We start from the raw sequence: 25,250 nt of genomic DNA, 5'->3' as shown, positions 1-25,250 counted from the left end.
GGTTTGTTTCTCACTTAAGTCGCAACTGGCCCGCTAAGGCGGCCCCCATCCCGCTACATCGACCCCGCCTGGAGGTACTAATCCCGCTTTGGCGGCTTGCGCGGAGACAGAACACTGGAATTAGAGATTCAAACCTCCATTTCACAACACACCTTCAACCCATGATATTCAAACATTACTCGTTCACGCTAAGATCAGTTTCGGGAGTTCTACTCGCCCGAATTCGATTCTGTAAAGCCGTACGGGCTCCTTAACGTCTTGGGCTCTTGGCTATCTACTCATGTGATCAAATTCATAATTAGATCTCTCATTCATTACTTGATTTTCCTAGACCCCACTGACTCATATTTTGTCCAAATCTGGACTAGGCCAGGAATTTCCAAGTTACTACCCAAAAGTTTTCTGACTCCAATTCTTTCCCTATTGGCTTTTTCCTAACGACGGAATCAAGTCGTTACAATTAGTTTTCTTATTCAAGTAGTAAATACACAATGTCTTTCTTGTTGTTTTTCCATTGTTTCTTCTTGCATGTTTAATTTGTGTGGGACCCACAATATCATTATGCATTGGTAGGAAAAGAAAAAAAATGGTCCTATTTATGAAATCAAATATTTTATTCTGTTTTAACTTGTTATCTTTAAGTGAGTTTCCTTTTTAATTCTACTTGAGTTATAAGTATTAGATTAAAAAAAATCCTTAGATTCTTTATATATAATTTTCTTATAAACATGAAGAAAAATGGCCTAGGAAGGGAAAACAATAAATAACAAGCCATTTTTTATCCACTATTGAATATTTTACCCTTTTTTGAACTCATTTCTTGAATATATAAATATTAATAAGTTCATTGACTTAGGAAAATTATTTAATTGAGTGAACAAGTACATGTAAGATGAAAATTTAGCCAGCTACAATTTTTAGTTTATTAATTTCTAATATTTTATGTCGAATTAACACAATTTTTTTTATTTTTTTCTAATTAATCATCCAGAAAATTATACATATATACTCACGGATCAAGAAATGAATCTTAAGTTCATCCAAAATGCCAAGGCTAATGAGGAATTTCTCTCATCCTCAATTCCTCATGTCTAAAACTCCTTTGTTTCCATGAGTTCAATCTTATGGTTAGGATTTATAAGCCCATTTGCAAATTCACCATTTATATGTTTCAATTGCATTATTTCTTGAATTTACTTAATCATGATTATTGAATTTGACTATTGTACTTTATTTTTATGTTTAGCAAGGTTTTTCATGGTCATCCTTGTTAGTCTTTTACATGATTTCTTAAGCGTATATTTCAAAGCATGATTTTAGAGCTTTTATGCTATTATGAAAGCTATTTTGAGAATCTACAAGTTAGGCATGTTCTAGAAAACTTTCTCATGATTTGAAAGATATGTTTTAAGAAGAGATTTCAGCATATAATTTTAGAAAGAAAGATTTGAGCTTCGTCTCATAGCAATATATGTTTTAGAATATTTTTTTTAGTAAGATTCATTATAAGCTTCTAGATAAGCTTAATAATAGATATGTTATTAGCTATATGGATAGTATGTTTTAGGAGTAGTTTTTAGCATAGAGTGAATGAGGGTTCTAAATAGCCCAAGTCTTAGATGTATGTGTCGCAGTAGGATTATGTTTCACCGCTTTTTCAATTGACCATTTAGCCCTAAAAGTCTCATATTAGTGAATCCACATTAGACATGCAAGTTCTATACTTTGGCAAGGCATAGGAAAGCCCATCCAACTAGGATCGTAAGTTGGACATCATCAGCTCACATGATATATGTCCGTTAAGAGAAACTCTCAACTAAAAGATTTACTTCATTTATTTTATGCCTTCTTAATATTATCATTATAAGCTTTTCAGATAGCATGATTTTCATATATGCATCCTTTCAGATATGATTTCAAAAAATATGGTCTTTGATATACATTTTTATATTCTGTAATATCATGTCATATGTCACAATTTTGACGCTCAGTTCTTCAGTTATTGTTTTGTGTATAACTCATGCTCATATTTATAGTTCTTTCAGTTGTTTATATAATTGTTGATCTCAGTCCTTACCTTGCATACCAATACATTTCATGTATTGACGCTACTTTGCGCTACATCATTTTATGATGTTGATTTCAGCATCCTGATTTGAATTCGCGAGAAGACGTTCTACTAAATTCCTTTACTTTCAGCATTGTGGCAAGTCCTCCTCGCATTCAAAGGACTTCAGTTATGAGTCGCTAGATTTTATTCATTTTAATTGTGTTAGCTTTCAGACAGTCCAACGTCTTGTCCCGATAAATAATTTTGTTCAGTTTAGAAGCTTTTGGACATTAGTATTCACTTGTAATAGACTTTTTCTTGAACAACAATAATCAGTAGAATATAATTATTATAAATCAAGACTAAATAAATTATCAATCAATTTTTAAATAAATAAACTAATGCATAATTTAAAACGACATTTATGAAATAAAACTGTTGAAATATGTGAATATCATTCTTTCTCTTCTTTTAAACCTTCTAGAACAATCATTAGCGATCTTAGAGTTTCTTATCCCACTATAGCTGCCTAATTAGACATCCAATTTCACTATAATGGCCTAGATCCCACTTTATTGACTCACGCTTACTTTTTTTTAATTAGTTCATTGAAACGAATTGCTACATTCTCTTTTTTTCATCTTTTTTTTTAAACTCCAATTTTCTCGCCTCACTTTTAATCAGTTCTTTACGCTCTTCCTCCTCTTCCATTTCATCAACGTTTTGTTGCTCAATAAAGTTACGTATGATTAGCGTCAACGTTTTTTCTTTGTCATTCATGATATTATCTACAAAAATAAAAATGATACTTAATAAAGAGAAATTTAAAAAAATCAATATTTGCTTAGCGTTTTCTCCTCTTGATTTGATGGTCCTTTTTTTTGTTTGTTTGTTTAAATTCATACCCCACTCATTTGTGTATTTATTAGACATTTGTCTTAGAGCACACATAATCGTAAAACATGTATGAGTTGAAGACCTAAACACTTTGCTAAACCTCAATTACGTGTGTTTTATATATCTAGTTGTCAGTTGATATCCTTGTCAACATGAATTTGTGTTTTAAATTATAATTAGTTAGTTGGTACTATATTGTCGTTTAATAGTATATAATATAATATAGTATATTACGTAACACTTACTTCATTTCTTATTTTTATGTGATACCTCCGAATTAACGCCAGTATTTCAGGTAAATTTCATAGATGATTATGTAATAATAATAATAATTATTATTTATATCAAATTACTTAAACTATATTTTTAACACAAAAACCACAACTATATGAATCTTATGAATTGCCAGGTATAAACGGGAGATAAATTGGCAGAGTAGATGATTATCATTACAAGAAAATTGCAACTACATATACCAATAGTTATTCTAAAAACTATCCAATTACATAAACTGTCCTACCATATTTACTAATTCTCCCTATAGTTTAAAATGATTACATATTAGTTCACTAATTAATAATTTTATATCAGATTTCAAGTCAGATACACTGTGAAATACAAATACATAGAAAAAGTGACGAGCAAGAGGGAAGAGAGGCGAGAGGAGAGGAGGCGAGCAAGAGGGGAGAGAGTATGTGTACCTCAGATATATGTGAATCACACTATATACATGTATATGAGATACCAGATACATAGAGAGAGATGTGAGCAAGAGAGGGAGAGAGGCAAATGAGATAGGAGAGAGGCGAGCGAGAGAGTCATATACATGTGAATCCACTTGGATATAGTGTATTTAAAACAAATTACACATAAGTTTGGTCCCATGTATCTTGGGACCAACACATGGCACAAATTATAAATTCAAAAACTCACGAAAAGACACGTAATTAGATTCTAAACTAAGGAGATTTGTGTTGTTTGCCCTTCTTTCTTCTTCTTTTTTTGTCATTTGATTATATTCGATTTGTATTTTCTTATATGGTACAATTGAATAATAATAAAAAATCAAATCAAATCAAATCAAATTTATTTTCCCACTGGTGTAACAAAATCAAACCAAAATAGAGTAATACAAAAATCAAACCAAATACTAACACACGTACGAGATTCAAGTTTGGTGCTAAATCAAGAATTTTCTCCATTAAATGGCACAACATGTAATCTCTTTTTATTAATTGGCAACATTTAGCCCCTTTTTATTTTTATAACAAAAAAGGTTTTTTTAAAATTAAATTTGGCATAATTTAGCCCACGTTATTCTATGAAAAGTTATTTATATTTTAATTAATTGTTTTCAAGTTGGTCGCAGCATGTGGCAGTTTTATTGAAAAGTGGGCCATTATTTCCTTTTTTTTCTCCTCTTTTTTCCATATGCACGTTTAATTTTATTGGTGAATATTTATTGATAATGTAAACATTTATATCATTCTTCTTCCATTCTTTTAAACAAAAGTTGATGTTACATCTTCTCTAGCAGCTTTACATGCATTCTGTAAAAATATTTGAAATTGTGTAATTTTTTTTCTTCACCTTTTATTTTGTTGTTAACTTTTTTCTTTGCTTTTTAATTTTTAAAGCTTTAGGTTTATATATTTAGGCGAAAATTTAGGAGATAGTAATTGATTGTGGGTATCAATTGTCATGGTTAAGAAAAAAATTCCTAGAATTACTTCTAAATAAGGAGATTCTGATTCTGATTTTATTGATTCTTCATCCAAAACTTCAAATTTTAGCCAGGCAAGTACTTTGCGGTATCCGATTCGTAGTAAGGATAATTTTAAAGGTAAACAATGTGAATCGATCGGTGTTGTTGATAAAAAGATCAAGAAAATAGTTATTTCAGTTGAGGTTGCTAGAAGGAGAAGGATTATAGAAAGTGATGACAAATCGGCGGAAGCAAAAGTTTTGGTTTGTAATCGTAAGGAGTCTGCCCAAAAAACTGTAAAAAATTTTTTTAAAAAAATGCTAAAATTGGTAAGGCTCGAAGACGAAAAGTTATTGAAAGTGTGGTTGATAATCACGTCTTGAAGGTATTTTTTGTGTCATTATTATTGTGAAATTTTTTTTGGGTCATTAGTGTAGTCTTGATTTTTTATTTTTATTTTAAAAAAAAAAATTCAATCATAGTGTATTGTATAGTTTGTTGGTATTTCATATAAACAATACCCTTTTTATTCCATATTAAAAGGTATAATGTATACATATTAGTTTATATATAGTTTAAATAAACTAATTACACTATACTTCTAGTTAGAACAGTGGATCATTGATAGTATTGTTTGTCTTACACATAGTGATAGATACTAACTAGTTATTGTTGCTATCAATCATATTAGAAAGTTAAGCTTTGATTTTTTTTTTGACTTTGCTCTTATGTTTTTTTTTTTTTTTTTTTTTTGATATTGTAGTAATATGATAGATGATAGTGTGAGCACTACTTTTCTAAGTACACGAATTAATATGTAGGCAGTGAAAATAGTAAATTTCATCTTCCTTTACAATGGTATGCAATTTATTTTCTAAGAAAGACATTATAAAGGAAGCAAACTGAATATATAAGGAAGTCTTTGTTTAAAAGATATGTAGTTGTTAATTATGATAATTGTATTTTCTGAATTTTTTTTAATTGTATATTAGGTGTTTAGAAACTTTCTTGATTCAAGTGAAGAAATAGAAGTCAAAAGTAGCAAGTGTGGCAGTGATCTTATTGACAAAGCTGAAGAACAAAAAAAAAAATATCCAAAGGAGGAAAGAGGATATCATTCAAGAGTGCAAATTGGTGAAAGATGATGGTGAGGACATAATATTAAGGAATAGAATTGAAAAGGTATTTACTACATTTCATAATTAGTAAATTTTATATCATGCAGATTATTATCTTATTATGTTTGATATAATTAATTAGTTACAGTTGTATAAAGATGAAAATACTTATGTTTGACATGTTATGATTTATGATTGTTTAATTTTGATCCTTTAGGAAATATTTAACGTGTTAGTGTTGTATTGTCATTAATAATAGTCAATTAGCTAAGCATGTTATTTGTTTTGTATATTAATTTTTACGTTTAACTGATTAATTTTTTCTTTTGCTTCTTTGTCTAAAGACAAAGCTTCCTCATCTGGTCCCATTAATCTTCAACACCATAAAAAAAATGCTCCTTGTTTGATGCTGGAAGAGATGTGGAATGCCCTAAAGAGTTTGTTCTTAGGAGTGAGTTTGTCCAAGTTTATGTTCTTTATTATTTATACAACTTTCCATATTTTTTTTTAATATCATAAAATTGAATTTTTTTTCTTTTACAGCTTAGCAGTGAATTTAATTTATTTAAGAATCTTGTGGAACAGAAGCTGCTTAATACATCTGGTCTTGATAAAACAAATAATGAGGTTTAATTTTTATTTAAAATTTTCCTATTGTGTTAATATCTATTATGTTATAATTGATGGTTGAGTTAATTATACTTTTTGGACATTAGAGTGGTACGAGCTACAAGAAGGGAGTTGATGATGAAAAATATTCGGATGATGATATTGGTATATCCAAGAGTAATGGAATGCAGAATAATGAGGTAAATGTACATATTAATATTTATTTTATTTTCTGGTACAAAATGAATTTGATTTTATTAGTTTTTTTAAAAAAATTTGTTCAAAATTGATAGTTTGTAGCATGGAGATGGTTGACTATAAGATGTATCCAGAAATAAATATTATATTGGATGTTGTTTTTTAGGATGTTATACAATTTGAAATTTCTAGCAATGAGAACAACAAAACATGTCAAATTGATGTTGTTGAAAAATTTGAAGATAGTGTTAAGTTGCCGAATAAAGGTATGTGGGTATAAAATATGCTCTTTGTTTCTTTTCTTGCTTTGTTGTGATATTAAATACATATTTTTTTAAATAGATTTGACATCATTTGGAGCGGGTGATTTTAGTATTCCCATTGATTCACAAGTGATGGTATTATATGACGAGACGATTAATCAGTGTAAGAAATTAAAAGAGATAAATTCACCCCAACCCATTAATATTGAGGATCGTGTTATAATTGTGGATGATACTCCAATGCTCTCGAAAAGAGTCAAGACTTTGGAAAAGTTGCAAATATTGTCATTTGTTGTTGAATTTGATAGTGTTGAAGATATCAAGAATGAATATGGTAAAAGAAAATTTTATACTATCAAGTATCCTTTCAATGAATCAATTGATGAAGACGTTGATTATGAATTGATGATTGAATTTGCTAGTTTTGTAGATAAATGGGCTTTGAAAGGTAGATCCAGGTATGAATAGTTTTATGTCTGACATTTTTACTTGTATACATTTATTTGTTGTGTATTTCTAGTTTGTTAGAAGTTTTACTTATAAGATACACATGTATTTTAGGAGTTGTGTTGATGCAAACATAAAACTACATGTGTATCTTATAAGTAAAACTTTTAACAAACTAGAAATACACAACAACTAAATGTATACAAGTAAAAATGACAGACATAAAACTATGGAAAAAATTACAGAAATCCTACATTTTAGTTTACTTATTACCATTATCTCCTATAAGTTTTACAAATTTCCAAAATCCCTCATTTTCGCGCATCAAATTAATGTATCAGCGTCTATATTACTGTATCTCATGCATTAGATTAATGCATCAACGCTTATATTATTGTATCTCGTGCATCAGATTAATGTATCAAAGCTATATAAGTGTTGATACATGCGCGAGATACAATAATATAAGTGCTGATGCATTAATCTGATGCACGAGATACAATAATATAACCACTGATACATTAATTTGATGCGCGAGATACAATAATATAAGCGATGATACACTAATCTGATGCGCAAAAATGAGGGATCTCTGTAATTATAAACTTTTAAGGGATAAATTGTAATTTTGTCTTAGAAGTATGTGATTTCTGTAATTTGCCCTAAAACTATTCAAACTTGGATCTACCTTTCAAAGCCCATTTATCCACAAAACTAGCAAATTCAATCATCAATTCATTATCAACATCTTCATCAATTGATTCATTGAAAGGATACTTGACAGTATAAATTTTTCTTTTACCATATTTATTCTTGATATCTTCAACACTGTCAAATTCAACAACAAATGGCGATCTTTGCAACTTTTCCAAAGTCTTGACTCTTTTCGAGGGCATTGGAGTATCATCCACAATTATAACAGGATCCTCAATATTAATGAGCTGGGGTGAATTTATCTCTTTTAATTTCTTACACTGATTAATCGTCTCGTCATATAATACCATCACTTGTGAATCAGTGAAAATACTAAAATCACCAGCTCCAAATGACGCCAAATCTATTTAAAGAAATATGTATTTAATATCACAACAAAGCAAGAAAAGAAACAAAGAGCATATTTTATACCCACATACCTTTATCTGGCAACTTAACACTATCTTCAAATTTTTCAACAACATCAATTTGTCATGTTTTGTTGTTCCCATTGCTAGAATTCTCAAATTGTATAACATCCTAAAAAACAACATCCAATATAATATTTATTTCTAGATACATCTTATAGTCAACCATCTCCATGCTACAAACTATCAATTTTGAACAATTTTTTTAAAAAAATAATAAAATCAAATTCATTTTGTACCAAAAAATAAAATAAATATTAATATGTACATTTACCTCATTATTCTGCATTCCATTTACTCTTGGATACATCAATATCATCATCCGAATACTTTTCATCATCAACTCCCTTCTTGTAGCTCGTACCACTCTAATGTCCAACAAGTATAATTAACTCAACCATCAATTATAACATAATTGATATTAACGCAATAGAAAAATTTTAAATAAAAATTAAACCTCATGATTTGTATCATCAAGACCATATGTATTAAGCAGCTTCTGTTCCACAAGCATCTTAAATAAATTAAATTCACTGCTAAGCTGTAAAAGAAAATAATTCATCCAAAGTAAAGCCCAAACATGATGGGCCTATAATTAAGTGACTCTCATCTCATTGCTTTCTCTTTGTTTCCAATGGGCTTTAAGATCAAGTTTTTGCATGGATGGCCTTTATTTTGGGGTGGTCTTTAAATTATTTTTCTATTGTTCATTTAATAAAAAAATTGTGGGTCAATGTATTTTTATTTATGACCTAATTTTGCTAAACATAAGTTTTAAAAAAAATTGCTTATAAATTTTGTAGAAATTAAGTAATTAACCGACATAAATTGTATAGTATTTAAATCACCCGGCATAAATTTGGTATAAGTTATGTCTCTAACGACATAACTTGTGAGTTTTAAAATTGATTTTTTTTATCTCTCTAGATATAAGTTCCGTAGAAACTAAGTTATGCAGTACCTTGTAGGTTTTGAACTGAATTTTTACCTTGATCAACATAAGTTATAAAGTTGTATCTCTACCTGAAGGGAAAATATCAATAGATTGTAAATAGATCTATAAGGTAAAGTACAAATAAGTAGCATATATATACATCAAATAAATGTGTATAATTATTTTCTACAAGATAACTTGTATAATGAGATTTACCTTAAACTATCATATAGTTCAAACAGACTGAATTTGATCATTCTTTGTTTATTGAGAAAGCATCAACATGAATAGTTATTATGGTGATCTATATAGATGACATGCTCGTTACTAGAGATGCTCGAAACAATTGAAGAAATTGAAACAAGAATTTAAAAAGAAAGATCTAGGGAGCTAAAATACTTTTTAGGGAATGAATTTACGAGAACGATTGAAATATATTGATATTGTTTGTCATTTCATAAAATAAAAAATAACTCAAAGGATCGGTCACAAGTACATTCCAACATGAGATTTAACCAGTAGACTTATTGACTAAAGGACTCAACAAAGTTTCATATTAAGTCTAGGGGCATAATAATTTTTGTACACATCTTCATCTTACAAGTGTAATTAGTTAGAAGTCCTCGAGTCAAATAATTGGTTAGTCTTGATCAAGTTAGTAGTCAACTTTTTTTTTCTCCCAGTACCAGCATCCGACTAATTCGGATTCACGTTGGATAAGGCCCCATTCGGAGGGCAGCGTTCCCTACTAAAAATGTTTTCATACATAAGGCTCGAATATGAGACCTTTGGTGAAAGGACTTGATTTTTTCGGATCAGCTTCATATGATATCTATTAGACATATTCACAAAAGAAAACATTTTAAAATGGTGGAAGCGTATCCTTATCCTGTTTTTATTGCAAACTTTTACTGGATAAAAGATACATTTTCTATTTTCTTTTTGTACTAGTACTCATTAAGGTGTTAAGGATAATTAAGTAGTCCTATTCCTATGTAAACAATTTTGATATAAATATAAGGGACAAGCCACCATAAGACGAAGATGTATTTAAAAAAAAGGATCGAAGAAGCAACTTCATCCACTGTACTACATTGTTACTACTAATAGTCAATATATATACACATGTACACCAGCCTCTTCCTCCTCATGTTTCTTCTTCTTTCTTCTACCCTCAATTGATGTTCATATATTTCTGGATTCAATATAATTTCAGTTCTAATAAAAAAAAATTACAATAGTTCAGGAGGCTTTATAAACAACCCAAAATTTCATATGAAATTATTAAAGCAATACATAATTTAAGAAGGGTTTTTAATATACTATCCCCACGTCGCCATAACATGTGAGTTTTGTTGGACTTAGAATCCAATAATAGTAAAGAAGCATATAAAACAAAGATGAAGAGACACTCTACAATAAGACACACATTTTCCTCATAAAGTCAAATGCTTACTTTATCATTTTCCCAAATATAGTATAATTCAAGCTGTTTTTTTTTCTTTCAATTCCTTTAACGGGAAAAAAGGGAAGAAGAAAAAAAAGAGACATGTTATCTCTAATTATCATGTCTACTATGTTGCTAACAAAGAGCAATATAAAAAAATAAAAAGGAATTATTTATTAAGCACTATATACAATAATGGATTTATTTAAGATTATGTGTTATCATGAATAATTCAAAGAATCATTCTTGACAACGAGCAACAATTCGTAAAGTACTAATAACTTACCAGACGGAATGTTTATTTTTAAATTATAAATATAAGAAAAAGTAATTAAAGATTGTAGATTCAAATGCATTAAATTAGTTTTTGGACCTAACTCACACCTCAAAAGCTAGCTTAAAGGGAGAAGGATTACCGAAATTTTAGAAGAAGTCCCCTAATCTCATTAACCATCAATATAAAACTTTTTACCATTCTTTAACAAAATGTAGTTGTCTATTAAGTACACAAGTTTAAAAATCTTCACGAATCACCATAAATTATCTTGACAATCATTAGGAGTCGCGTGCTTTCAATTTCTAGCCTAGAGACTATTTTTCCAAGACTTCTTTTATGTGTGGGATAAAAATTTAAATACCGACGAATCACCTATTTTGTTTGAAACTTCTAATTATTAAAGATGGGAAAATTAAATAAAACGGAAGGTAGTGGGCTTGTCAACAATACAAGATATGACTTGATGGAGACTTTTAGGAAAAAGTTTGATAATAGGCATTTTGGCATGAGCATAGTGTTGAGTGTTAAATTGGGAATTCTCCCTTTCGGCCACAAAAGTTATTTGAAAAAAGAAATGAAGACATCATGCCAAAAAAAAAAAAGTAAAAAAAAAGAAAAGAAGACAACGTCACAACTAATTTGAGTAACGATGGAATGGTTGAATCTCTCTACTCTTAATTAGAGGATCAACTCTGAACATAAAAGAAATCTCATTAGGAATGTCGTCAGAGGCGGAGCCAAAATTTCAGGTCAGTGGGTTCTAAATTTCTAAAAAGAACAATAATCTTAATCTAAAGTAACAATCATCAAATTAACGAACAAATACAAGTATTTAATTCACTAAAAACGACGAATTACTTAAACATTATATGAATATAAGCATTATCATTACAACTGCACTCGACGAGGTGTCATATTTTGAAAACGATCAATAATCACATCATTAGGTACACTTTCAAATAATTCTTCTTTTATAAAACAAACTAAACAATCATTTAAAAAGTCATCACCAATTCTGCTTCGCAAATCATTTTTTATGAACTTCATTGAGGAAAAAGCTCTTTCCACGGTTGCAGTAGCCAAATGTTATATCAAGCTTAACTTCACAAGAATCCTGACTTTTGGAGAGAAAAAATTGCGTTAAATTTTTTGAATGTGAGTAGAAATCCATAGTCAAATATTGTTTTAGAGTACAATACAAATACAATTTTCCTTTTTTTTTTTTTATCATTTACCAATTTTTGTTTTTTTTTTAAAATTTTTAAAAATAAATCCATGCATGTTTTTAATTAATCCTTTACCGATTTTATGTTATTTTAAAAAAAATTATTAAGACACAAATACTATTTCCTTATCGATTTTCTATTTTTTTAAAAAAAATTATATAAACAAAAGTTTAGAAATTAATCCCAAAAAACAATGCCTACCGGGGGATTCGAACCCACGTTCTGCGAAGGTGAAGAATTTCGTTGCGCAGCGATCACTGCGCCAATCGCTTCAATTTGTTTATAAGTTCGCAGAAAAAAATAATAATAAAAATAAAAAAAAATAAAAAATAAATAAATATATATATATATATATGTATATTTCACTTCACATTTTAATACAAATATAGGATCTACGGAAAAGTCAGTGGGTTCGTCCGAACCCCCATCGTATACAGTAGCTCCGCCCCTGAATGTCGTGTCAAAAAATAAATCTTACAATACATGAATTCAAATTAACTGAACTTTAATACAAATACCAAATATCATATGATTTTTTTCTTATAAAAAGTCAAACAAAGTAAATTGACAAAGTCTTTAAGAGGAAACAAAACAAAGACTGATTCTAAATTCTTTTTGTAATGTGTGGAAATTTTCATCCTATTTCTTGACGACTTCCTTTTCTTTTTTTGCATGATATTATTTTCATGCATGCCCTTGTATCACCCTGACAAGTTATATATACACCTAGATAAGAACATCCCAACAACCATCAAAAGTTTTAATTTCGTGTCTTGAGTATGAAAAAAATATGCGAAACATTTCCTCCAAATAAGCTCTACGCATATGTGAATTTAGATTATGTCGTTATGTTCTTTTTCTCGCTCCATTTTTTTATCTTATTATTTTTTAATTTATTTTTATCACTTATCTACCTTTTTTTATACAATTATAATTATATCTCGTATCTTATTTTTTTTATTTTATGATAATACTATAAATTCTTTAGATTTTTTTATATATGATATTATAATTTATATAATGATGAAAAATAATATAATCTCTTTAATTATGATAATTATCCATATATGTTATGCAATAATATATTATAATTTATACATTATGTAATGATACGTAACAATCCTCCAAACAAGGTGTCTCACTAACAAAATAAAAATCAAACTAAAACTCACGTTCTTTAGATTCCCCGTTTTTTTTCCTTGAGAAAATGAAAATAATATAAAATGAAGAAATGTTATACTTATTTTGATGCTTTTTTTAACTCTTTGTTTAACTACTTTTTTGAGAATCTTTTAAAAGCTGAATACAACACACAATGACGTATAACAAATACTGTTGTTAGCTAAATATTGGTACAACTTTAAAACCCCAAGTAATTATTAGTTATGTCTATTAAAAATTCATCTATAATATTTACCCAAAACTTTCACGGATTTGGGTCATCTTCAATACATTTTCTCTTTATTTTCTCAAGTTCATACTTAGATAAGTGACACTTGTCTTATCTAAAATTTAAAAGTCTAAATTAAATTAATTAACAAGCCTCATAATCATATATAGTTAAAAAACTAATTAGGAAAAAACTCACCAACTTTCATAAGAAAATTTTCATCTTCCCCTAATTTTGGCTCCTCATTTATGTCATCACATTAATTATACTTTTTTTTAATTTCTTTTTGATATAATTTTCATTTTATTTAAAAATTTAATGAATTGAAATCCTGAATATCCTTAATATAAAAAAAATACATAGAAGATACAAAATACACAAAAATAACTCGAGATAATCTCTAAAATTTTGGTATTAAAAAAACAAATTTTAGATCATATTTTCCATTAAAATCCTATAAACTACCTTTGATTAAAAAAGAAGAAGATATTTTTATTGAGTAAAAAAAAAGTATTTGGCAAATAAATTATGCCAGAAATATAAAAAAAAAGAGAGAAAGAAGATATAGTATAATAGTATTTGTAAAACATTTTCTGTTTAAACATAATATTGGTCTCTTTTTGTTTTTTTCTTAATTATTTGCTTCCTTTCTTTGGTCAGATATATAAAAAAAATAACGAAGGTTAGTCTTAATTTTAGATTAGGGGAAACGATATTAATAGAGATATAAAACATATATCATAATAATGATATTAATGAGGAGTCAAAATTAGTGAAAGATGATATTTTTCTTATTAAAATTAGTAAAAGAAATTCCTAATTTATTTTCTAACTATGGTTACGAGGTTTGTAAAATTAATTTAATTTAGATCTTTAAATTTTAAATATGACAAGTATTACTTATTTAAATATACACTTGAGGGGATGGAGAGAAATATAAATGGAGATGAGCCAAATCCAATCTTCGCTTACTAAATTAGATCCCTTCAAATGTATATTTTATTAAGAAGAAAGTGTAGTATTTAAAAGATAAGGCCTTTTAAGTAATATAAGTGTAAACTCCTAACGCAGAGCATGGATTTTATAGATCTATATGATGTATATGTTATGTATCTTCAATTTATATAATTTTATTATTAAGAAAGTAATCAAAATTAAAATTTTCAATAATTCTACCAATAAATTATCAATAATATAAAAAAATATTATAATTATTATTTGAGAAACATAAGAAAAAAAAAATCACAATAATCTTTAAAGTAAAATCACCATTTATTTCATCATCAATCTCTATATACATATTAGTCCTTCTTATCATCAACTAATATTTGTAGTGATTATTAAAAACCATAGCAAGCACCTTCCACAATATAAGAAGATATAAAAACATGGAGACAAGCATCACGAAAAGTTCTATAGAGTATGTTAGAAAAGAAATTTAGAAAATACTCTTTTAATTTGTGATTAGAAAGGGAAAATTATTCAATTATTATTTTTACTTGTTAATAATAAATAGATTAACATATTAGTATAATATAAATTAATTTATTTTGTAAAAAGATGAGTGTAATATGTAAATCATAAAAGAGAAGAAGTTACAATTATAACGCTCCCTCTTAAAAGAAATATTAGTACAAGTTGTGCGATTTTAAAAGTAATTACTTTGTATGCACGTGGTTTTCTTACTTCACGGAAAATGCAGATATAGAGAAGTAAAATACGACCCCCCCCCCCCCACCCACCCCCAATTAATTTATTAATATTGAGATAAGTTATCCATTCTAACACGTTAACACTACATCATTCCAAACATCTGAAATCACCAAGTTATTACAACTTGTTGTGTTAAAAATGTCCAAAATATGTAATTGAATTATTATGTGTATCATTTTACTTGTATACACGGTATTTTTTTCGACGAATTGGACACCCTGACAACCATGTAGCTAGGCCGTTGATTTCAGATGGTGGAATAAGAAATCGTTTAATGTAAAGTATAATATATAATAATTTATAGATAAATACATGATTATTTTATCTTGCGTTTGATTGGGTGTATTAACTTAAGTAATCCTTGGATTATTTATCTCATCATTTATGTTATAGTGATGAAATAACTTATTCTGAAATAGCTTATCACGAGATAATCAATTGATAAACAACTTGTTTCCAACCAAACAATCCTTACAACAACATACTTAATGCAAACGACCCTTAATAGTATCAAAATGAGAATACCTCTAAGGCTCCGTAAACCTTTATTTTTTACTAAATAAGGTGAATATACTTTTATAAACAAATAAAATTTCTTCTTAAAAATTATGCTATACATATTATTATTAACATGACAAACCAAATAATCAAAATAACTATATCTTAAAACATAGTTAATTCACCATAACTAATCTAAGGATTGTCTTCAAAATTGTGTAATCAAAGCTTTGGATCAAATAGAAGGAGTATTTAGGTTTTTGATTAAAGATAAAGTGAAGATTTTTTTTTTTTACATACAAATGTCTCAAATTGGTTGGCATAATAAACTTTTTAAGGCATGAAAGAAAAGAAGCCCAACTCACAAAGCAAGACTCCACCTACTTTTCCCTAATCAACCGACAAATATGCATGTAACAACCCCCACACACCTTTTTTTTCTCTTTCTTGTTTATCTGTCCACAACTCATGGCCCCATTTTATCGGCCACTTGTAAGGCTCTATGCACCAACCCCATTCTTCCTCTTGCCTTGTCATTGTCACCCCCGCTTAACGGGCTCCTCCTCAACTTGTTCACAACTCGTGGCCCCATTTAGCTCAATTATGTCATTTTAGTTAATAAATAATACTTCTAACATAAATATGTTATTTCTCAAACGAAAATAACACGATGAGTCAAATTTTTAACTGATGATATGGATGAATTTTTTCTTAAAATTTAATGACATATTTTAATCTTTTACAAAAAATTACAGTAAATGCACTGAAGAAAAGTATAGAGAGAGACTGATATGCTTAAACTTCTAATTGACGTAGAAATGAACTGAAATGACTTCTTATTTATAGAAGAATAGAAACTGCTTATAGGAAGTTGATTACAAAGATGCTTATAAAAATCGTAACTTGTTTATAGGAACCTGCTTATAAAGCTGCTTGTAGACATAATAAATAGACATCTCTAAATTAAATGTAACACTCCCCCTTAAATGTTTATTAATAGATAATGTGTCTCGTTAAAATTTTACTAGGAAAATAATTAGTGAGAAAAGTGAAGGAAAAAGAGTATATGTATCTAGTAATACGCATTTGCTAGTTGCCTCATTAAAAATCTTACCAGGAAAATGTAATGAAAAAAATCTTGACGGAGAAAAAAGAGTATAACGTGTATTTTACTCTCTTGATGAAGACTACGATTTAGTTGTCCAAGTTTCCGCATCCCAATTCTATATACCATCTTTTAATGAGGTGAAGTTGGTCAAGATTTGGTGAATAAATCTGTTGGATTATCATTTGGACGGATTTGTTGGACATCAATATTACCTTTCTTCTAGAAAACGTGATTGAAGAATATTTTTTCCAGATAAATTTCCAATTAATTTTACACCATCACGTATTTGAAATATTGAATAAAAATCTCAAGTTTAGCATTAATTTTAATTGAACTACCTCTTGTCATTTTGGCCAAGCACGTCTTTGTTTAAATTCTTCAACAAATAGAGGTTTAAAATTCTTACTATCTTGCATAATGTTAAGTACAACATTACATTTGATGCACCATATACATAGCCGTGTGCTTTTGCTCAGTGCCATTTTTTTCACATCGATAAGATTTATTTTTTATTTATTTTGAATTAATTCATGATTTTCATCATTTTTTTTTTACATTGTTGGGTGCTAAAAGAATATTATTTGGTGCAAGACGACTAATACAATTTGAATTTCTTTGCCGATCACAATCATGATCACGATCGGAGTTATAATATTTTTCACGCTTAAATTTTAAAAAAATATCTCATTACTTTAGACCATGACCTGTTTCACGCTTAGAAAACTAAAATATTAAATTTGCCTTTGATCAATCTTCTCATTTATTATATAATATATATATTACTTGTCAAAAATATAATTATATTGAGGGATAAAGGTGCATTGTATGAACACATTGATTAGTGAAATTCATTAATATATCAAAGGTGCATTGTATGAACACAATGAACAGTAAATTACATTGACAGATCAAAAGTACCACTTAATTATGTGAATACGTTGTTGCACTCATTATCTTTGTGCTTCAAATGGTCAAATGTTTTAATTATTTTTCCATTTTAAGCCTTGAATGCATCATATATATGAGATTAAGAAAGGTTATAAAAAGTAAAAAAAATTATTTCCATTTATTATTTTTGTAAATTCAATTAAGAATTATAAAAATATTATCACAAGATACATTTAATCAATAAAATATCAAGTTAATGTTAACATTTCGTAAAATTATAATTTAATAGACAATTATTCTATAATTATGCTATATTTATTTAACAAAATAATTATGGTGCGCACCAATTGTTAGGAGACCAATAGTAATAGTTTAAAATAATTCAAAGTTGGTGAACTAATTCAATCATGAAAATGAATAGTTGAACTACCAATGGATATTATTATTTCATAGCGATTAAATTGGAATATATATAAAGGTAATGGTATTTTGTTATTTAACTCATTCTCAGAGGGTAATTCTGTAATAGTACGACCGGACGTGTGATGGAAATTTAAATAGAGCTAATGGGTATTTGGAATCCGCAGATTCTATTAACGTTTCAAAAAGATCAGTGGCTGAAGTTCCAATGGAGTTGTGATATACGAAGAGCAGCACAAGCTCCCATACCAAATTTAGTACTACTGACCAATTATAAAGAGTAAATATAGAAGATTAGTGTTTTGAGATAAGATAAATCGCTAACAAAATTGTACTGGGGAGAATCTGGTTCTTCAATTTTCTGGGATATATCAGGTAAATCTTGTGTTTTAGTTTTGTTGATTACTGAATTTTATGAGCTTTTTCATCATGGGTTTTTGGTTTTAGCTTATGGGTTGATTGTATTTTTCGTGATTGCTTATTAGTTTTTTCGATTTTTGTTGTTTTGTACTGATAGATCTGAAGAAACTGAAGAGTGAAGTGGTAATCGTTGATAAGTGTATGTTCAAGGGAGGATTGTTTGGATTTACTGAACTGTTGTTTGATGTGGTTTTGGAGAAGATAAGATCTGTGATTTGTAAAACCCAAAACGGACTCTTTTTGTACTTGCTTTATAGATCTTCAGTTTTTTGGGAGTTGAATCAGTTATTGTTTAATTTAGAAATGGAGACACTTGTTGTTGTTTCTCAACATAAGAATCACTACTATGATAGAACTAGGGGTCAAGCTCCTATTCGATTTGGATCCTTTGGGTCACCTCCTTCTGTAGGGTTCAAAGAGATAAATTGCCGGAATTTTGAATCTGGTGTTGGTATACTTCCTACCCCGTTAAAGGCCTGCTCCACACCAGTCACTAAAAAGGGTTATTCATCCTCGTTTTGTTCCAAAACACCATCACCCCCATCATCAATCCAGGGTAAATCTCACTCTGAACTTCAAAAGAAGTCGAAAAAATCAGCCCATAGTAGTGCAGTTTCAATACCTATTGACATCAAACTGGGTGGTGATTCGAGAAAGGAGGGATCTTTGAATGATGAATTTGCTTATTCTGAACTTTGGGCTGGTCCAGCTTACTCAAACTCACCTCCACCTAGTTCTTTGCCAATCCCCAAATTTTCTGTTAAGCCTAAAAGGACGGTTTCCCTTGACCTGCCTACTACTTCACCCTTTGGCATTTGTTTGCTTCCCTTTGCTAAATCTGCACCTGCATCCCCGACCCGGGAGCGCAGCCCATCTCCAGGAGTTCTATCTGACTGTACTGACTCTGCGACACAGACTCTCCGTCGCATTCTCAATCTTGAAATTATGGACTGAGTGTTGCTTGGGAGGGGCTAGTAAAGAATAAATAAGGCAGTTATCTAGTTTGCAAGTATCTTTTTAGTAGATTGTATATAGGTTAATAAATCAGTCTTTAGCTTGATTGGTGATAGTTGGTTAGGTTTGTTGTGGTGGAGAGCAGCTTTGTTCAATGGTCGAAGGGCTACAATAGTTGTTGTTACAGTGGGCTGGTTAAACAATTGTGGGTAGATCAACATTTCAGGGTTGATTTGAAGTTGATTAGTCTTATGTGCAGACGTGGTTAAATTTAGTAGTGGTACAACAACATGGAGTTATGTTCTAGTGGAGGTTAATGGACAGAAGAAACTATTGCAGTATTTGGTATAATGGCAGTTCTTTACTGAGTCCGGAGGATTGGTTGCTCAATGATCTTTGATGCTCTTGCTGATCATCACATTACCTGTGATGTTGAATTCTCGGTTCTTGATTATACTCTTCTTAATAGGTTGTTTTCCTTTTTCTCTCTTCATAGTCAGTTAGCTTCTGTGTTTGTCAAACATATTGTACATATACTAGAGCTCTGATTAGATTAGGTGGACAGCTATCTTTCAGACTTTTGTTTTATACACTGACCAAATTCTTGGCCCTCTGCTCTTGAATTTAGGATCCTTCTTTGCAATTTAATATCAAATCCTCTACTGTATAGAGTATTAGGTACCCCTTACTCCGTACAAACTTGATGCCTGAATTGGCTGGTCAGTGTTCCATTTCATCTGTGTTTTTTTTTGTTTTTCGTTAAACCTTGAATAGGATTTAACTCATACTTTACTCCTCTCAAAGTTGTTTTCCCCTTCACCATTTTCTGTTTTTTTGGAATGAAAATTGGTAAAGTGGGACGTAAAAGTTAGTTATATCCTTTTCTACTCCTGCTCCTAGGTAAGTTGCCTACTGAGCATTCCTCCTATGAGTCTAATTAGTTCACCTTAGTGGTTGTTCCCCTCGTTTCTCTGCTAAAAGTTTCATTTGCCTCTGGAGATCGTTGATCATACCTGGCTGTTGACAAGGTAAAGCCATTTCTCTTTTATAAAGAGACTTTCGTGTTTTTTTTTAGAATGATCTTCAGTTCTGTATCTTACTCTTGCTCGTCTCTTACTTATAAATTATGTTTGCTTTTTATTGTCTACAGGACCTTGTTTGGAGTCTGAAGAAGATTGTTGAAGAGGCTGTTCTCCATGTTTTCCAGTTGGTAGCGTTATGTCTCATTTCGTTGTGTCTTTAGTAGGGATTTTCTCGTATTACTTGCAAAACTGGTACTATGCCATGGTTGTCTTATGTTTTGATCTGTGTTCTGTTAAGTCTACTTTTGCGTTTGTATGAAGGACCAATGTTATGGTTACAAGGTTAGCCTTGGTAATATAAACAGTGGTAGTTGCTTTTGTTATTGGCTTTCCCAGATTGTACCTTTTCAGGGTGTAGTTTATGCTATGTTTTTTTCAATTGAATTGAAAATGTTATCTTTGATTTTGGGAAAGGACAGAAGATAGATTAGATTGCAATTTAGCATTTCATTAGTCAACTATCTGGAAGCTCATTGAATGATTGTGACGGAGCTGTTACTGTCGGACATACTGCTACATATTAGCATTTCCCACTTTGCCTGGTTTCTTAATTCAACTAAACCACCTTTGTCATCACAACTATTGTTAACTACCATTATTGTCGTCTATCACTAACCACCTCTATCATCATAATCACCGCTGTTGCTAACTACTACTGTCAGCTGCTACTGCATATTTTTTATCATTCATTACAATTATATCCATAGTTAGCTGTCGTCACCTCTACCACCACTGTCAACCACTACCACTACTACTGTCAATCTCTACTTGAACAAACTCCGTCATCATATCTAGCACCGCTGCCAACTAGTACCACACATTCTTCGATCACCACCACTGCCACTGCCACCGCCACTACCATTAGTATGGCTAATCTCTACTATCAATCACCCCCGCATAATAACTAGTACTGCCGCCAACTACCATAAACACATTAACCACCACACATTTTTCAGCCATACCCATCAACACTATCAACTACCAACACCAATCAACTTCACCATTATAACTACGACATTCCCTACCAATCACCATTATTATGACAGTCACCACGACGCTAAGCACCTCCGTCGTTACAATAATCATCATCATTACTAGCCACTAAGAATAACTATTACCATTACCACAATCACTAGCAACCATATTATTTTAATTTTTTATCAAGTATTTATATTTTATTAGTTTCTTTAAATATTTTAATTAATTTTTATTTAAATTAAAACCTGGTCGGGATCTTTTTCTGTGAATTGACATCTGAAATGACGTTAATTAATTAATTAAAATTTTGTTTTTTGGGTTAAAAGAAGCAGCATGATTTGATGCGAGAGAAATGGATTAGAACAATTATTCCTAATGATCAATGGACACGTCAAAAAGATGAAAAATCCAAAAAGATATTGTCATACATCATCTATCACCTAACTATTTTTTTCCTTTAATAGGAGAGTAGATATCATGTATTCTTTTCTACCTTATCCAAAATCTTCAATATCATTGTTGACCAGGTTTATTGGATAATTTTCTTTTTATAGTTTATCTAAGTAAAAAAAAAAAAGATGCGTGACTTGATGAAAGTAATAATCACTAATAATAATGAATATATGAAGAATAGTATTGAAATGTTCTAAGCAGTGCTCAATTTAGAAATTTTGTCAAAGTTCAAAGAGGAAGAAAATAGTGAAAAAATCATAGCAACTAAAAAAGAAAGTAGTGCAAGCCTATAAGAAAGGAATAAGAGGAATAAAATAGTGCAATAGTCGAAACTCAATAAACAATAGATAATGATAGATATCAAAAGAAAGAAATACAATAATAATACGGCTAGTACAACAACAAACACCAACAAGCCTAACCCTAGAAAAGCAAGACAACACTCCACTATTTACTGACTTTCTACCCTAGTACACGCCTTTCACACGTTCCTATCTTAGGTCATGTCCTCTGCAACATGCATCTTCTGAACATGAGAGTTCTTTACTGACCAACACTCCGCCACATACAACAAAGTCGGTCTAACTACCACTGTATAGAACTTACCTTTTAAGTTTTGGTGGTAAATTTTTATCACACAAGACTCCGAATTCAAGTCTCCACTTCATTCACGCCACATCAATACGATGTGTGATTTATCATCATTGATATCCCCACTTTCCTTGATTATAGATCCAAGTTACTTGAAACTATCTCTCGTAGGAATATATCTTGTGTCAAGCCTCACTTATATGCCTTCCTCATGCATCTAATCGCTGAATTTGCACCCTAAATACTTTGTTTTGGTCCTGCTTAATCCGAACTCTTGAGATTTCAGAATTTTCCACACCTCCAACCTAGCATTAGCTTTGTTGCGTGTCTCATTAATCAATACTAAGCTATCCTCAAATAACATACATCAAGGCACCTTATCTTGAATGGACCGTATCAATTCATTCATCACCAAGACAAATAAGAGCATGCTAAGAGCTGATCCCTGGTGCAACCACTGAAAAGTAGTCTGAGTCTCCTCACACCATTGTAACCCATGTTTATCTTTATAATACATATTTTTTATCGTCCCTAATGTAAGCCACCTATACATTTTTAGCCTTTAAACATCTCTAGAGAACTTTCCTCTGGACTTTATCGTAGGCCTTTTTAAGTTCAACAAACACCATAAGTAAGTCCTTGTTCCTTATTCGATATTTTTTCACTAATCAATTATTGGGTATTGTTTATCCTGATTTTCTTATCATAAATAGTCTTTCCTTTTAGAAAAATGTTTAGGATTGCCTAGTCCTTTTCTTATAACAAGAAGCCAGGAGTAATTAATAAAACAAAATAATAGAGAGTCACCATTTCAATTCGTTCACGACTATAATCAATATTTTAGATAAGATGCCAAAGTTCTATCTCCTCGAGTTAAAAATAAATATGGAAAAGTCTCACTAGTCCAAAAATCATCTTTCAAATTAAAGGAAATTTCTCTTTAACTTGATCATTACATTTTTTTTACTTTCTCCCTTTTAATTTATTTATTTGATTTTAATTTGATACAAAATTTTTAAAAATAAAGAAATATTTAAAATTTTGTGATCTTAAATTAAAAATATATAAAATGTATTAAAATGTTCTTTTATTCTTATGATTTTAAATATGCTATATAAAAAGTTGGAATTAAGAAATTATTCAAAAATATTCTTTTGAAAATAAATTAAAAAGAAAAGTAACACAAACGAATTGAAACAAAATAATAATTTAGAGTGCTACTATAATAAAAACAACAATCAAATGAGAGGCAGACATAGAGTTGTGACACAAATGAATCTAGTATTTTTCACACAAACCCTAAAATAGTGTATATAAATCTATTAAAATTACAAATATATAAACCTATAATTTAGAAAATGTAAAAGTCCAAAGAGAGCAGATTAACCACGGAACTTAGATACAATTTTTTGATCGGAGATCCATGGATCACAGATAATATCTTCCCATGGCCTTCTTCCTTCTCAAAGCTCGGACATCCATCCAATGCATTCTTTTCGATCTTTTGTCCTATGTAAACTAGTAAAGCATAGACAAGATAAAGCCATACACTTCACACCAATCCAATCTTAACAAAAAAAAAACTAAGTACATCCTTAACTGCCTTCATAAAACTTTTCAAATTATAAAATTTTATAAACCTTAGATAAATTATACACAACCAAATGACCAACTACATGTACCATTTGTTATGGGCTCTTAGACATCAGCTTCACATGAGTGACAAATCTTGATTATCATGAACAATCAGACAACTTCCCCAAAACAGAGCAACTTTCAACAACACAATTATCAAATATATGAGTTTTTTTGGGATTAGGACCATGAGTAATCACACATGTATAGTCCTCTAAACTCTCCATTTCCCTCAAACTCAATCCACCCTTTGATGAATCTTTATCTTCTTTAACATTCCCAAATGCCAACACATGAGAATCCTTAGTCTTGATACCAAAATCTTTAAGCTCTGTTCCAAACACAACCATTTTGCTAGTACTGTTAATATTCTCTTCATTCTCAATAGGGTCTAGCAGAGCAATTAGTTTAATACCTTCTAAAGTTGATGAACTCTTTTTGTCTTCATAATTTGCATATGATGAGTTTCTGTCATATCCAAAAGGGTTGCCAAGATTGAAGATTTGTTTGCTATCAAGAATGGAGTTTGGGCTAATTTCAGAGTCAACAAGAACATCAGATAAGCTTCTGGTTAAAAAACCATTGAAGAATCTTGGAGAAGAAAAGGACTTGTTGTCAGCTGCCATGGGACTCTGTTTGCTGCTCACTGCTCTTCTTGAATGGTTCCTCAGCATCACCATTAACATTTGGTATATATAACAATTTTTTTTCTCAGAAAGAAGAGGAGTTTAATAGTAGAAGATGAATAAGCTAAAGATTATCATATGGTGAAAGTGCTAATAAAAAGTGAAAAAAAAAGAGATGAGAGTTCAATGATTAATTTGAAGT

At 29.9% G+C, this 25,250-nt stretch overlaps 3 protein-coding genes across 3 annotated transcripts in view; 1 reads left to right on the top strand and 2 right to left on the bottom strand.

The window, feature by feature from the left end:
* LOC125812109 (RAN GTPase-activating protein 1) overlaps window positions 1-25,250 on the bottom strand; it is a 376,170-nt gene that overhangs the window by 315,168 nt on the left and 35,752 nt on the right. The window lies entirely within an intron of this gene.
* Window positions 18,470-21,166, top strand: LOC125812244 (uncharacterized). Its single transcript, XM_049491768.1, has 3 exons — window positions 18,470-18,684; window positions 18,827-20,711; window positions 20,834-21,166. Exon 2 carries the CDS (start codon window positions 18,871-18,873, stop codon window positions 19,681-19,683), a length of 813 nt encoding a protein of 270 aa, XP_049347725.1. The 5' UTR covers window positions 18,470-18,684; window positions 18,827-18,870; the 3' UTR covers window positions 19,684-20,711; window positions 20,834-21,166.
* LOC125812254 (FCS-Like Zinc finger 8-like) lies at window positions 24,461-25,123 on the bottom strand. The gene has a single exon (XM_049491776.1). It carries the CDS (start codon window positions 25,106-25,108, stop codon window positions 24,524-24,526), a length of 585 nt encoding a protein of 194 aa, XP_049347733.1. The 5' UTR covers window positions 25,109-25,123; the 3' UTR covers window positions 24,461-24,523.

The sequence above is a fragment of the Solanum verrucosum genome, unplaced genomic scaffold (assembly GCF_900185275.1).
Source record: "Solanum verrucosum unplaced genomic scaffold, falcon-dt-bn FXZP01000235.1, whole genome shotgun sequence".
NCBI classification, from domain to species: domain Eukaryota; kingdom Viridiplantae; phylum Streptophyta; class Magnoliopsida; order Solanales; family Solanaceae; genus Solanum; species Solanum verrucosum.
The sequence above is the reverse complement of the archived record's forward strand: the minus strand, read 5'-3'. Positions and strand labels throughout refer to the sequence as shown.